The 14,509-nt window shown below is 44.9% G+C and overlaps 1 protein-coding gene across 1 annotated transcript; it reads right to left on the bottom strand.

Moving 5' to 3' along the window:
- Positions 1-9,083: 9,083 nt before the first annotated feature.
- LOC127312811 (putative receptor protein kinase ZmPK1) lies at positions 9,084-11,763 on the bottom strand. The gene has a single exon (XM_051343365.2). It carries the CDS (start codon positions 11,723-11,725, stop codon positions 9,164-9,166), a length of 2,562 nt encoding a protein of 853 aa, XP_051199325.1. The 5' UTR covers positions 11,726-11,763; the 3' UTR covers positions 9,084-9,163.
- Positions 11,764-14,509: the final 2,746 nt, after the last annotated feature.

Genomic DNA, 14,509 nt, shown 5'->3' with positions numbered 1-14,509 from the left:
TCAGCATCTGTTTTTCTCTTGAAGATCCATTTATTCTCGACAGCCTTGCGGCTATCAGGTAAGTCTACCAAAGTCCACACTTTGTAATCATACATGGATCCCATTTCGGATTTCATGGCTTCTTGCCATTTGTTGGAATCTGGGCTCATCATCGCTTCTTCATACGTCGCAGGGTCTTCATCATTATTGTCCACAATCATGACATTTAGACAAGGATCATACCAATCAGGAGTGGGCTCCCTTGTCGATCTGCGAGGTTCAGTAGCTACTTCGTTCGAAGTTTCATGATCATTATCACTAGCTTCCACTCTAATCGGTGTAGGCTGCACAGGAACATCTTCCGGAACTGCGGTACTCTGATCTTCGAGAGAAGGTTCAATAACCTCGTCGAGTTCTACTTTTCTTCCAGTCACTTCTTTAGTGAGAAACTCCTTCTCAAGAAAGGTTCCGTTCTTAGCAACAAAGATTTTGCCTTCGGATCTGTGATAGAAAGTATACCCAATAGTTTCCCTAGGATATCCTATGAAGACACATTTCTCCGCTTTGGGTTCTAGCTTGTCCGGTTGTAACTTTTTTACATAGGCTTCGCAACCCCAAACTTTAAGGAACGATAGCTTAGGTTTCTTATTAAACCATAATTCATACTGTGTCGTTTCAACGGATTTAGATGGTGCCCTATTTAAAGTGAATGCAGCTGTCTCTAATGCATAACCCCAAAACGATAACGGTAAATCAGTAAGAGACATCATAGAACGAACCATATCTAAGAGAGTTCGATTACGACGTTCGGACACACCATTGCGTTGTGGTGTTCCCGGCGGTGTCAACTGTGAAAGTATACCGCATTTCTTTAAATGCATGCCAAACTCATAACTCAGATATTCGCCTCCGCGATCAGAACGCAGAAACTTAATCTTCTTGTTACGTTGATTTTATACTTCACTTTGGAATTCCTTAAACTTCTCGAAAGTTTCGGACTTATGTTTCATGAAATAGATATACCCATATCTACTCAGATCATCTGTGAAGGTTAGAACATAACGATAACCACCGCGCGACGCTACACTCATTGGTCCGCACACATCGGTATATATGATTTCCAATAAGTCAGTAGCTCGCTTACCAGAGAATGGAGTCTTAGTCATTTTGCCCATTAGACATGCTTCGCATCTATCAAGTGACTCAAAGTCAAGTGACTCAAGTAGTCCATCGAAATGGAGTTTCTTCATGCGTTTCACTCCAATATGACCAAGACGACAGTGCCACATATAAGTAGAATTATCATTCAATTTAATTCGTTTAGCATCAATGTTATGAACATGTGTATCACTACTATCGAGATTTAACAAGAATAAACCATTCATCTCAGGCGCATGACCATGAAAGATATTATTCAAAAAATAGAACAACCATTATTCTCATACTTAAATGAATAACCGTCTTGCATTAAACAAGATCCAGATATAATGTTCATGCTCAATGCAGGCACCAAATAACAATTATTGAGGTTTAAAACTAATCCCGAAGGTAGATGTAGAGGGAGCATGCCGACAGCGATCACATCGACCTTGGATCCATTTCCAACGTGCATCATCACTTCGTCCGTCGCCAGGCTTCGTTTATTCCGTAGTTCCTGTTTCGAGTTACAAATGTGAGCAACCGAACCAGTATCAAATACCCATGCACTAGTACGAGAACCAGTAAGATAGACATCTATAACATGTATATCAGATATACCTTTCTTCTTCTTGACAAGGCCGCTCTTTAGATCAGCCAAGTATTTGGGGCAATTACGCTTCCAGTGCCCCTTCCCATTGCTGTAATAGCACTCAATATCAGGTTTAGGGCCACCCTTAGGCTTCTCAGGAGGCGCGACAGCTTTCTTGCCGCCCTTCTTGAAGTTGCCCTTCTTAGGTTTGCCTTGCTTCTTGAAACTGGTGGTCTTGTTGACCATCAACACTTGATGTTATTTCTGTATCTTAATCTCAGCGGACTTTAGCATGGAGAAGAGTTCAGGTAACTCCTTTTTCATGTTCTGCATGTTGTAGTTCATCACGAAGTTCTTGTAACTTGGTGCCAGTGATTAGAGGACACGATGAATACCGAGTAATCGAGTGTATTTGTGGTAACAAAGTAATGACAAAGCCCCCAGTGTTGAGTGTATTTGCTGTAATATTGTAATGGCAAAGCCCCCGAGTATTTGGGTATGGCGAAAGTAAATAATAATTAACTCTCGGAAGAGGAACACTTAGCTTTTTTATCGGGTGCGACGGAGTCGACGTGGAAGTAGGTCACCCGGCATACGACGTCGATGTAACGAACGAAGCCGATGCAGCGGAGCCGTGCGTCGTTTAGCCGAAAATATTCGACAAGGTGGAAGTAGTCGGCATGGAAGAGAGAATCGTCGAGTCCGCGGTGGGCGAGCCCCCGGGCGAGGCGTGTGCGCGTTGTCGGGTTCACGACAGGAAAGCCCCCGAGCATACGACTGTAGGCGGCGAAGTCGTCGAAACTTGTTCCGATCTGTAGTTTATATTACGGCGCAAAAACCTGTAAGCAAATAATAGTACGAGCCGGAAAATATTTGGTGAAATAAATTTTGCATAATTGGAAATATAGCACCTGGATTTGTATCGGCGGCCGAGTCGCTATTTTTTTTTGTTTTGCTGACGAACTTGTTGAAGTAAATTTTCTTCGGATCCAATATGTGTGCGCACCTAGCTTGTAGAAGGCTCGGTCAATCTGTCAGCTTTGCTTGACGATTGACTGTAGGTTAATCCATTGTGATCTTCATGCACGGTCCGCGCACGTCACTTGTTCTTGTTGGATTCCTGCAATTTCCGTCCGCCCCATGGAAGTTGATCATACGATCTGGTGATAGCTCCTTTCTTTTTCTTGGTTTCTGACAAGCACGTGACGTTGGCAGCTCTCTTATATTCCTCTTGGTCTCTGATCAGGTGCCTCCTGCTATCCCAGAGTTGGTGTCGACTGACTTTTTATTTGCTTGCGCGGATGCAGCGACGCATCGCGCCGCCTGGCCGGCTGGCCGCGTAATGATCAGATTGATTTGCTAGATTCACTGGTAACAGATCTGCAGCTTGGCGGGTTTGGTGCAGAAGAACTCGATGCGCGCCAAATTCTGGCAAATTCTGGCCTGCCGCCAGATGAATTTGTTGGTGATGAAGTCAACAATTTTCTACTTAGATGCGATCTGAACGTTGTTGATGATGAACTCGACAGATCCCGCCCGGATAACGAAATCCAGTCGTCGCGGATCCCCACGGTCGGCGCCAATTGACGAGGGATCACCTCGGCAATGCCTACGTATCGTAGACTTGGGTTTCGGGAGAGAGCGACGATGGAGATTCCGGGGTCGAGATTAGCCACATGACGTACCCAGCTTCGGGTCCCCTCGGTGGAGGATCCCTACGTGCTGCTAGCAATCCACTATATGATCACAATATGTTTACATGGTGTCGCCGTAGGCGGAGCTATGTTGTCTATCTCTATGTCTATATGTTGGCCTCCTTATTTCGGGTGCCCTGGCTAGCTTTATATATGCAACCAACATAGGGTTGTACAAGAGTCCTAGTCGACTACTTCTTCGGGTTGCCTTGTTGGGCCTTCTCCATATTTGGTCTTCTCCATATTGGGCCGAGCCAGGTATACTAATAATGGGTATCCGAAGGGTATGCCCATATCAGCTGGTTAGGAATCACTATCCCCAAGTCACTAAGCTTCTTCGCGTGCCCGGACATAGCGATCACGTGCTCACTAACGGAGCTGCCCTCTTCCATCATACAGCCAAAGAAGTGCTTCGAAGCCTCATAGCTTTCCACGGCCGCATGAGTTTGAAATATTGTTTTCAACTCATTGACCAGCTCATAAGGGTCGTGGTGCTCAAAACGCTTTTGGAGCTCCGCTTCAAGGCTCCATAGGATGGCATACTGAACTTGAGAGTACCGAATCACCCGAGTCTCGTAAACATTCTTTTCTTCCTCGGATACTGCAGGGGGTGGTGGGGGACCTAGCGGTGCATCAAGCACATATTGCAGATTTCCGCCATTGAGGAAGATCCTCACATGACGGAACCAGTCGGTGAAGTTGCTACCATTGCTTTTAAGCTTTTCTTTCTCTAGGAACTGGTTAAAATTGATGGAGGGGGACGTCATGATCTACAACATATTTGCAAAGAGTTTAGACTAAGTTTACGATAAAATGAGTTCAAATTTTAATTCTTAAATTAACTAGGTGAACTCCCACTCAAAACAACATCCTTCGCATTGTCTTAGTGATCACACGAACCAAATCCACTACACCAAATCCGATCATCACGAGAAAAGATGTAGCTTCAAAGGCGAACATTCAAAGTGTTCATCATATCATTCATATGACTCATGCTCTACCTTTCGGTATCCCGTGTTCCGAGACCATGTCTGTACATGCTAGGCTCGTCAAGGCAACCTTAGTATCCGCGTGTGCAAAACTGGCTTGCACCCGTTGTATGCACATGTAGAATCTATCACACCAGATCATCACGTGATGCTTCGAAACGACAAGTCTTAGTAACGGTGCATACTAAGGATGAAAACTTTATTATCTTAATATTTAGTGAGAGGGATCATCTTATAATGCTACCGTCGTGATCTAAGCAATACAAGATGCATAAAAGGATTAACATCACATGCAATTCATATGTGATATGATATCGCCCTTTTGTCTTTGCGCCTTTGATCTTCATCTCTAAAGCACGGACATGATCTCCATCATCAACGGGCATGATCTCCATTATCGTCGGCGTAGCGTCAAGGTCAATGGCGCCGTCTTCATGATTGTTCTCCATGTAGCAACTATTACAACTACTTTGAAATACTACTCAATATGAAATTTAAAGACAACCATAAGGCTCCTGCCGGTTGCCACAATACAATAATGATCATCTCATACATATTCATCATCACATTATGGCCATATCACATTACCAAACCCTGCAAAAATAAGTTAGACGTCTCTAATTTGGTTTGCATATTTTACGTGGTTTAGGGTTTTCGAGTAAGATCCAATCTACCTACGAACATGAACCACAACGGTGATACTAGTGTTGTCAATAGAAAGAGTAAATTGGATCTTCACTATAGTGGGAGAGACAGACACCCGCAAAGCCATTTATGCAATATAAGTTGCATGCCGAGCGTGGAGCAAATCTCATGAACGCGGTCATGTAAAGTTAGCCCGAGCCGCTTCATCCCACCATGCCGCAAGATGCAAAGTACACGAACTAAAGACAACAAAGCATCAACGTCCACAAAACAATTGTGTTCTACTCGTGCAACCAATATATGCATAGACACGACTCTGATACCACTGATTGGGTTCGTTGCATGGAAAACAAAAAATTTCTACCGCAAACAAATAAAAACCAAGATCCAATCTAGGAAAAACGCCAGATCTAATCTACTAGATTAAAGCAATGATACGTCTCCAATGTATCTGTAATTTTGTATGTTCCATGCTAGTTTTATGCCAATAGGTACATGTTTTATGTGCACTTTATATCATATTATGGCATTTATTGGACTAACCTATTAACAAGATGCCACAGTGCCTGTTTCTGTTTATTATGTTTGTTTATTGCAGAAAAGACCCAAAAACCAAAGTGCTCGGAAAAATCCAGAAAAATTACAGAAATTCTATTTCGCCAGAAGACCCACGGAGCCAGAAGGGCCAGGCCAGAGGAGGCCCACGTCCTCCTCCCCATCACCTGGCGCGGCCAGGAGGGGGCGGCGCCGCCCTATGGGGTGGGCCCCTCGGGCACCCCCTCGCGCCGCCCTTTCGCCTATATTAAGCTCCTGCCCTGAAAACCTTAAGAGGATGGACGATTTCTCCAGAAGAGTTTCGTAGCTTCGCCGCCACCAAAAATCCTAATTCGGGGGACAGAAGTCTCTGTTTCGGCACCCTGCCGGGACGGGAAATTGCCCCCGGAGCCATCTCCATCGACTCCATCGCCATCTTCATCGCCGTTGTTGTTTCCCATGATGAGGAGGGAGTATTTATCCCCCGAGGCCGAGGGCTCTACCGGTAGCTATGTTGTTCATCTCTCTCTCCCATGGTGTGATCTTTTATGTGATCATGAGCTTTGTAATCTAGTTGAATATGTAGATGTTACTCTTGTCTATTATGCACTCTAGAGGTTACTTTAATATGAACTCCGGAGTCACTCTCCACGGTGTGATGGTGACAGTGTGCGCATCGTGTGTGATTCCTTTATGACGTTGTGGAGCTTGTTTACTCCGGTTTGAGGTGTGTTTTGCAGCCCTACACAATGAATGGTGTTTGTTATCCAACAAGAGAGTGTTTGAGTGTAGCATTTATTTATTCAATTATGTGATCATTCTTGAGAGTGTCCACTAGTGAAAGTATGATCCCTGGGCCTTGTTTCTAAGTATTGAAACACCGTTTCCAACAAGTTCTGCTACATGTTCGCTTGCTGCTATTTTTATTTTAGATTGCAATTACTACTTATAATCATCCATATTACTTGTATTTCACTACCTCTTCGCCGAACTAGTGCACCTATACATCTGACAAGTGTATTAGGTGTGTTGGGGACACAAGAGACTTATTGTATCTTAATTGCAGGGTTGCTTGAGAGGGATATCTTTGACCTCTACCTCCCTGAGTTCGATAAACCTTGGGTGATTCACTTAAGTGAAACTTGCTGCTGTTCTACAAACCTCTGCTCTTGGAGGCCCAACACTATCTACAGTAATAGAAGCGTGCGTAGACATCAAGCAACGAGACGGATTGGATCTACATATCCTTGTAGATCGCTAAGCGGAAATGAGATGGAATCTCGTGGTTGATGTAGTCGTACACTTGCCGATCTCAAGATCGTGATGACGATCCCTCCAGTGCTGCAAACGGGCAGCACCTCCATACTCGGTCACACGTACACCTCGATGAAGACACCTCCTCCTTATTCCAGGAAGCGGGGAGATGTGGTAGATGGGATCTAGTCCAGCATCACGACGGCGTGGTGGTGGTGGAGAGTTTGCGCGAACAGGGCTTCGCCTGTTCACGTTAGGTGAAAGAAACTAGACAAAAGGAGGAGCAAACGGTGTAAAACGGGAGCAGCCAAAAAAACTGAACTGTTTGTGCTGGCCCGTGTGCTCCTTTTATAGGCTGATCGAGGCGACGGACGTTTAGCTTGGGAGCCACGCTAAAAACGATCGATCAGATCGATCGATTCCTAATGTGCAAGGCAAAAACATTTGCCTTTCCTTGCGTGCATAGGGAAGCACAACACACGGGCCGATCCTTGCCTTTCCTTGGCGTGCACACACATGGGCAAAACACTTGCCTTTCCTTGGCGTGCGGCCGGCCGGGCCTTCTTTTCTTTTCCTTTTCTTTTGCCTCTTTTCTTTGATAGTTTGCCTACATGAGCTACTTAATTGGCCCATTAGCAAAACTTCTCATAGACTACTTTTAGTCCCACATTTATTTCTATTAAATATATTAATATTAATATTTACTAATTCAATTAATTAATAAATCATTAATCATCTTTCCGGAACAATTCCGTAACTCTCCAAAACTATTTCTTCAATCCCTAAATTACCCCTAGCAACATCGCAAGTGTGTCACCCTACGGTTCGAGAATATTCTCATGGTCGAAGGACTAGGTAACTATGTATCGAAAGCTTATAGCAAACTGAACTTAATGACGGGATCTTATGCTACGCTTATTTGGGTGTGTGTCCATTACATCATTCATCTAATGACATAACCTTGTTATTAATAACATCCAATGTTCATGATCACGAAACCATGATCATCTATTAATAAACAAGCTAGTTATACAAGAGGCTTACTAGGGACTCCTTGTTGTTTACATAACACACATGTATCAATGTTTCGGTTAATATAATTATAGCATGGTATGCAAACATTTATCATAAACACAAAGATATATAATAACCACTTTATTATTGCCTCTTGGGCATATCTCCAACAGGAAAATATATGTATTTATTTGCCACTAGGGCACATATCCAACAAAGGTTTGGATCAGAACCAAGTAGACGAAGGGGATCGATGTTGGAGATGTTGTTGATGATGACGATGATGTAGATCGATGAGGAAGCCTTCAGGATCCTAGTTCCTTCTCCTTGTGTGTGGTGGTGATGGTGGAGATCTTCGTGGAGGCGGCAATGGCGAATGCGGAGTGGCGGAGCTCCTCCGTGGTGGCCCGGAGGAGTATGTCTTCTCCCTTGGGTGATCCCCTCTTTATATGGGCCTAGGAGGGCCCCTATGACCTCTCAATACCGTCCATATGGCTTGGGGAAACCCTCGGATCGAGTGGGGGGCGAGAAAAGTGCAGAACCTCCTTGATGTTGGAGACCTCACCAACCAAAGCTTCGACACACACACACAAAGAACCGAAAAACCTATGACCTAGGTCCTAGTGTACATTAAGACGTCGGTCTTTGATTTTCCCTTTTTGGTGGGTCAACGACCGTCTTGTGCACCTACAAAGAGTCAACAAAACTATGCACACCGTAAACTATACTCGGGTGTTGTAGTCAAGCACACAAAACTCAAAGAGAAGACTTTGCACTTTCAACTGTGTTATCCCTACCCACTTAGATTTTTCTATAGCATGATGTGGAATCACCGAACAAGAACCTTAATTTTCCTCTAACATCATATGACTGTAATGTGCGTGTGTGTGTAAGGTTGATTTTTTACTGTTAGTTCTTGTGAATTTCTATCATGGTTATAAAAAGCATAGCCATGTGAAAATCATAGGGATATAAGCATAGAGAGTTCTGGTTTTATTGACATCTTCTCCCTGGAGCCATGTTCTCCTTGGAGTCTCTCCATGGTTTCTTGCTCATGCTTGGTCCATGGTTTCTGCCTTCTTTGTGATCTACCCTCGTCTAGATATGGGTGATGAAGTTGCCTTGTGTCCCAAGGTGTCCTTGTGGTTTTTCTAGGAAAGGAAAAGCTAAAAAAGCGAGAAACGTGAAGGGGAAAGGCAGATGGGAAAAGGAGCCGATCGGTGCTTGTGTAAAGAGAAACGAGCATGTTTCAGTTTGCTATTTGTCAAAGAATCGATGCCCAATTGGAAGTCACTCCACTGACCAATAGACACTCCCTAATGAAATTACATAGTACTACGGATTTCATGGGTAGGAGCAGGACAGACCCGGCGCAAGGACGCCGACCCTACATCCTGAGAAGAGAGAAGCTTTTGCACAATTACATTCATGCTCGGCCTCCTGTCCGGGTCATCCTCCACGCACAACATTGCCACATCCAGCATCGCGGCCGCCTGTAAGCGGTTGAAGTCGCCGAGCAACCGCGCATCCACGAACTTCTCCAGCCACGACCCTGGTGTTGACAACTTACCTTGGCACTCTATTTTCCGGTCCTCGATCCAAACCAGGATCCCATGTAAATCCACGCATGCATCCTCACCTTTCGGTGAATCTGCAGCCGACCACTCGCTAGCCCTCTTCCCATGGAGCAGCTCGAGGAGCACAACACCGAAGCTGTACACGTCAGCCTTCCAGGTGATCGGGAGGCTCAGCGCCCACTCAGGCGCGGCGTATTCTCGGGTAACCTGCACCCTGGATGGCACCCCGCCGGTCGTGTCTTCCCGGCTCAGCAGCTTCACCAGTCCGAAGCCGGTGATCTTAGGCTCCAGGGAGACATCTAACAGTATGTTCTCTGACTTCATGTCGCAGTGCAAGATCCACTCGGAGCACTCGTGGTGGAGGTATGCCAACCCCTTGGCGACGCCGACGGCGATCTTGTACCTCGAGTGCCACCCTAGCCTGAGCTCCTCGGCACCGCAGTTGAACAGGGCCTTGGCCAGCGAGCCGTTCTCAACGTGCTCCGAGACGAGGAGCCTGTGCGAGCGCTCGGAGCAGAAGCCCCATACCCGTACAAGATTCATGTGGTTGACCTGTCCGATGACGCTCATCTCCGACCGGAACACCTGGTCGGCCTGCGGCGTGACCTCCGCCAGCCGCGTCACTGCGACATCTCGTCCGTCTTCTAATACTCCCTTGTACACCGGCCATGGTGCCTCACTGCTGAGCTCCTCTTGGAAATCGCAAGTAGCGTTCGAAAGCTCCTGGTACGTGAATCTCCTGTACTGACCCAACACCAAGTTGTACCCTTCATCGTGGACACGACGTGTGGCAGCCCGATCGGCTCGGAACATGAACAGGTACCCAGCGATCATGACCATGGCTTCCACGACGAACAAGCCGGCGAGGAAGCTGTAGACGTACACGAAGTTTATCTTGCTGTCTCCAACATTCTTCAGGTAACGGGACATGTAGTAGCTGCCGCTGGCGTTGTGTTCTTGCTTTGTGCAGGCGTGGCCATCGTAGCGCAAGCTCATCACCGACGACATGTTCAGATTCTTCCAGTCGCGGGCAGGGACCTTGAGGTACATGAACTGCTTGGGTTCGGGGCCCCGGCCGTTCCACAGAGCGACCTTGGGATAGCACTTGCCGTTGCCCCCTTTCTTGTACCCAAACCCCTCGCAGTTGCAGTCGTCGAGGCAGATTTGCCGACACGTCTCGAAGCTGACGTTGAAGATCCCTGAATTCTTGTCAGCTAGTAATTTGAAGTCGAACCCCCAGTAGTCGACGTTGGGCAGCTCGGCGAAGCGCACATCCTCGCCGCACCGGAGGTGGAAGAGTCGCCGACAGCCCTTGCTCCAGTCTGCGGGGTCGGCGGGCACGAACCCCTCAGGGCACGCGCACGCCGGCCCGTCCAGCAGGTACGTGCACACACCGTAGCGGCCGCATATACCGTGCACGCCACACGGCCGCAGGATCGCCGCCCAGGTGGCGCGCCATGTGCCGCCGCCCGCTACATCAAGGCTGTACGAGCGGAGGTTCCCGTCGTAATCCAGCGTCAGCCGCCGCGTAACGCCGGGCCCCACGTCGGAGGCCTCGAACCGCAGCCCGTCGCTGGACGAGAAGCGGCCGCGCTCGTCGAGGCTGGCGAGCCGGGTGCTGTTGAAGGCCATCCGGCCGTTTTCGTACCAGGTCTTGAAGGCGTTGGGCCAGTAGTTGAGGTTGGTCTCTGGGCCGTCGTACATGATGGTGAGGATGTTGAAGCTGTCGAAGTAGAGGATGTAGTAGCCGGAGGAGGTGGCGCCCCTGGCCCTTGCGGACACGATCCGGCTACGCCGCGTGATGAGCTGCCCCGGGAGGAGCGTGTCGGTGGGCCAGTCGAAGCTCTGCCACAGTGTGCGGCCGGCGGCGTCCGACACGACGAGGTTGCCGGTGTCGAGCAGCTGCGCCCGGTCGGCGCCGGTGTCGCCCGTGCTGGTGGTCCACACGGTTCGGCCGTCGAAGTCTTGCAGCACGAGGGAGCCGTCCCCGAGGAGCTCGGCGCGGGAACCTATGCCGTTCACGGGGGCGTCGCGCCTGGCCGCCCACGCGAGAGTGTGAGGATCGGCGGAGGCAGTGAACCAGATGGCGAGAACGTAGGCGTTCGTAGCGACGCGGTGGAAGCCACACGAGAAGTCGCCGTTCGGCGATACCAGAGCGTCGTCGCCGCTGACGATGATGTAATCGCCGCGCCACAGGTTGCTCCTCCTCCGGTGCTGACCGCTTGCCGCAAGAGCGACAGGAGGCCAGGTCGTAGTGGTGATCAGCAAGACGAAGGCCAAGCAGGTGAGAATCGTGAGCCCGCTCATCATTGCCACGGCGATGCGAGTGTGCTGAGCTTTAGACAGGAGTGTATATTATATAGCGTAGTATGTTGCAAACTTCGTTGACTCTTCTGTTTTAGTTCCCGGGAAACATCTAAATGAGTTTGAGTAATACATGGGACGTCATTGAACTTGAACCTCTAATTAATTCTGTTTTATGCGAATTTGATTCTTGAAATATCAAAAAAGTCAGCAAAAGATACCGTATGATCATATCGATGTTCTTTGTGCTCGAAAGTCCTTTCACGGAAATTTGGTGTTAACTGAACTCTTCCCAAGATATTTTCCTATCTTTTTTTACACAGAACATACTGTTTTTCACGAAATTTGCCGTGCGCATATGTCATGAGGTACATGCGAGAATTTGTTAGAATATTTTAAAACATTTTAAAACGTTTTCTTTCTTTCTTTCTTTCTTTTTTTCCTTTTCTTTCTTTTTTCTTTCTCTCGTTGACTATGTCATTTCAGTCACTTTATTTCTCAGCAGCCTGGCTAGTTAATAGGGACGCGGTTGCTTTCTTGAAGACCAGCCTTACATGGACTGGAGGGTAGCGGGCTGACTGATTTGCTTCAGCACAACACAACTAAGAAGGATGAATCAGTTCCATCATTACATTCTTGCACGCATGGAAGTTCATAGCAGCCACGCTTACAAGTCAACAAGAGCGGTAAGAATACTGTTATCTTGCTCAGCCACAACTATTCCTACGCTACAACAGCATAAAATCAACTAATATTATACCTCAGCTAACTTTATATATTTTGCCATGATATCATCCTCAATGTGTTGAAGTGTTAACTATTTATTTTATATGTATATTGTCTCCTCATATGTATCACATTCATTGAAAGACATCTATATATTTCAAAGTTTTTTTCTGAAAATTGCTGAAGGTGTATCTTTGGCATCTACTTCAATATGTATGTGTTTATGTTGCATAAAAATAAGAAATGGACTATGAAATATTTTATAAATGAAATTTAATGATATTGATTTATTCAACAACTAGCATGGTGGCCCTCACAAATGTGAGAGCAATATCTAAGAGTTTCTCAAAAACATTTTTATAGTGCTATAAATTTGTATGCGTGTTTATAATTAGCATGGTTTGTAAGAATATATTATTCCTGGGTAATTAATTTTCTCATGAGATAAAATAATGGATCAATTATGATATGTGCATTTAATTCGTACATGGTGATATAAAATAAGTACATAGAATTTCTTTATATTTCAAGTAAGGATGCAGCTTTTATTGATGCTACTTCAATTTGAGGATAAAAAACAAATTATAGTTACAATATTTATGTTAAGGCCTGCTTAATTAGAGTTATTGTAATCAATTAGTCATGCTCCATTATAATTATGTTACATTAGGCCGATAGTACGGATGAAGTTGGGAAGTTACGAAAATATGTCGGTTCATGTTTGTTAATAAGGTCCAAAAAGAAATTGAGAATTCATCGTTTCTTCAGTTCTCCATCCTTACCACTTGGTTGTGAACTATCTGTAATTAAACATCACTTGAAGCGCTAGATTAAATTTTAATATAGTTAGAAATATTAAGGAATTACATTTGTAGTATTTTAAAAATCAAATTCACCTTCTTTTCCTCTAAGAACATTTTCCCACCGGTTCTCTAAATTCATCACTTTGGTTGTGAACGAAGACTAACTAAAAACCACTTGAAGCACTTAATTAAGTTGAATATATTGTTGGGAAAAGCTATAGTTATACATCTTCCATTAATAGATAAAGGTATAATAGTTATAGTATTTGTAAAATCACTTTCAAGGTTTAACGATAAATTTGATAATATTTTTTAATACCTCGTCCATAGTAACTGCTGAGAGTTTGGTTTGAATTCTTTAAATTCAAACTAAAATCATGACCCTTATTATGGATCGGAGGGAGTAGTTAAAAGCACAACTGTGACTATTTTCTCTTGTCATGTATGTATAGTAACCTTAAATTATACACCTCTATTTAGTATGTCTCATGTGTGGTGAACTATATCTGGAAGTAAACAGAATCATTAGACCAGTCAAAAGAAATATAGTGCTAGTCTCTAACTTTCATGCATGGACTGAATTAGTATAATGAGTTTTTTTAGAGAAATAATCCACAATGTAAAACGTATTGGACAAATCATGTCCTACCTAACAAATGAAAACCACGGGATATCGGGCTATCATATTCATTTTTCCTTTTCTCTTAAACGGACACTGATAGAGTCCTGGGCCGAGAGACGTTATTGACATGGTTACATGACCTGAAATAACAATTTCATGGATCTGTTTTGTTTTTTCAGATCTTATTTGATTGGTAATTTCCTTTAATATTCCATATATACTCTTGTGCAACATAGACCGTGCCAAAATTAGTTATACAGTTTATGAGTATTATCTCTTGTTAAATCATGGCCACAGATTTTATATCTAACTACTAAAAATAATTTAAATGACGTGGTTTAACCTCGTGGCTCTATTATATATCCAAATATTGCTGTTAGTATATGATAAATTACCCATTTATACAATAGACATGAAATTGCGAAAGAAAAAAAAACAAAATTAACCATAGTTTCATGCTTGCTTGATCGGTTTGTTGGAATAGGTATACCAGTTATGTAGACTAGAACTCTACATGTTCTTGAAATCCAAGTCTATCTTCCAGCTTGCCTCTTTATATATCTTTATATATCTCATGAGGGTCATGTCAATACAAAAACATAAATTATGGATTCATATTCATCTACTTTACACAATTGT

This window comes from Lolium perenne, chromosome 7 (genome assembly GCF_019359855.2).
Source record: "Lolium perenne isolate Kyuss_39 chromosome 7, Kyuss_2.0, whole genome shotgun sequence".
NCBI lineage: Eukaryota > Viridiplantae > Streptophyta > Magnoliopsida > Poales > Poaceae > Lolium > Lolium perenne.
The sequence above is the reverse complement of the archived record's forward strand: the minus strand, read 5'-3'. Positions and strand labels throughout refer to the sequence as shown.

Bases quoted from the DNA above. Each gene is read 5' to 3' on its own strand.
- LOC127312811 (XM_051343365.2), bottom strand. From the start codon at position 11,725: ATGATGAGCGGGCTCACGATTCTCACCTGCTTGGCCTTCGTCTTGCTG.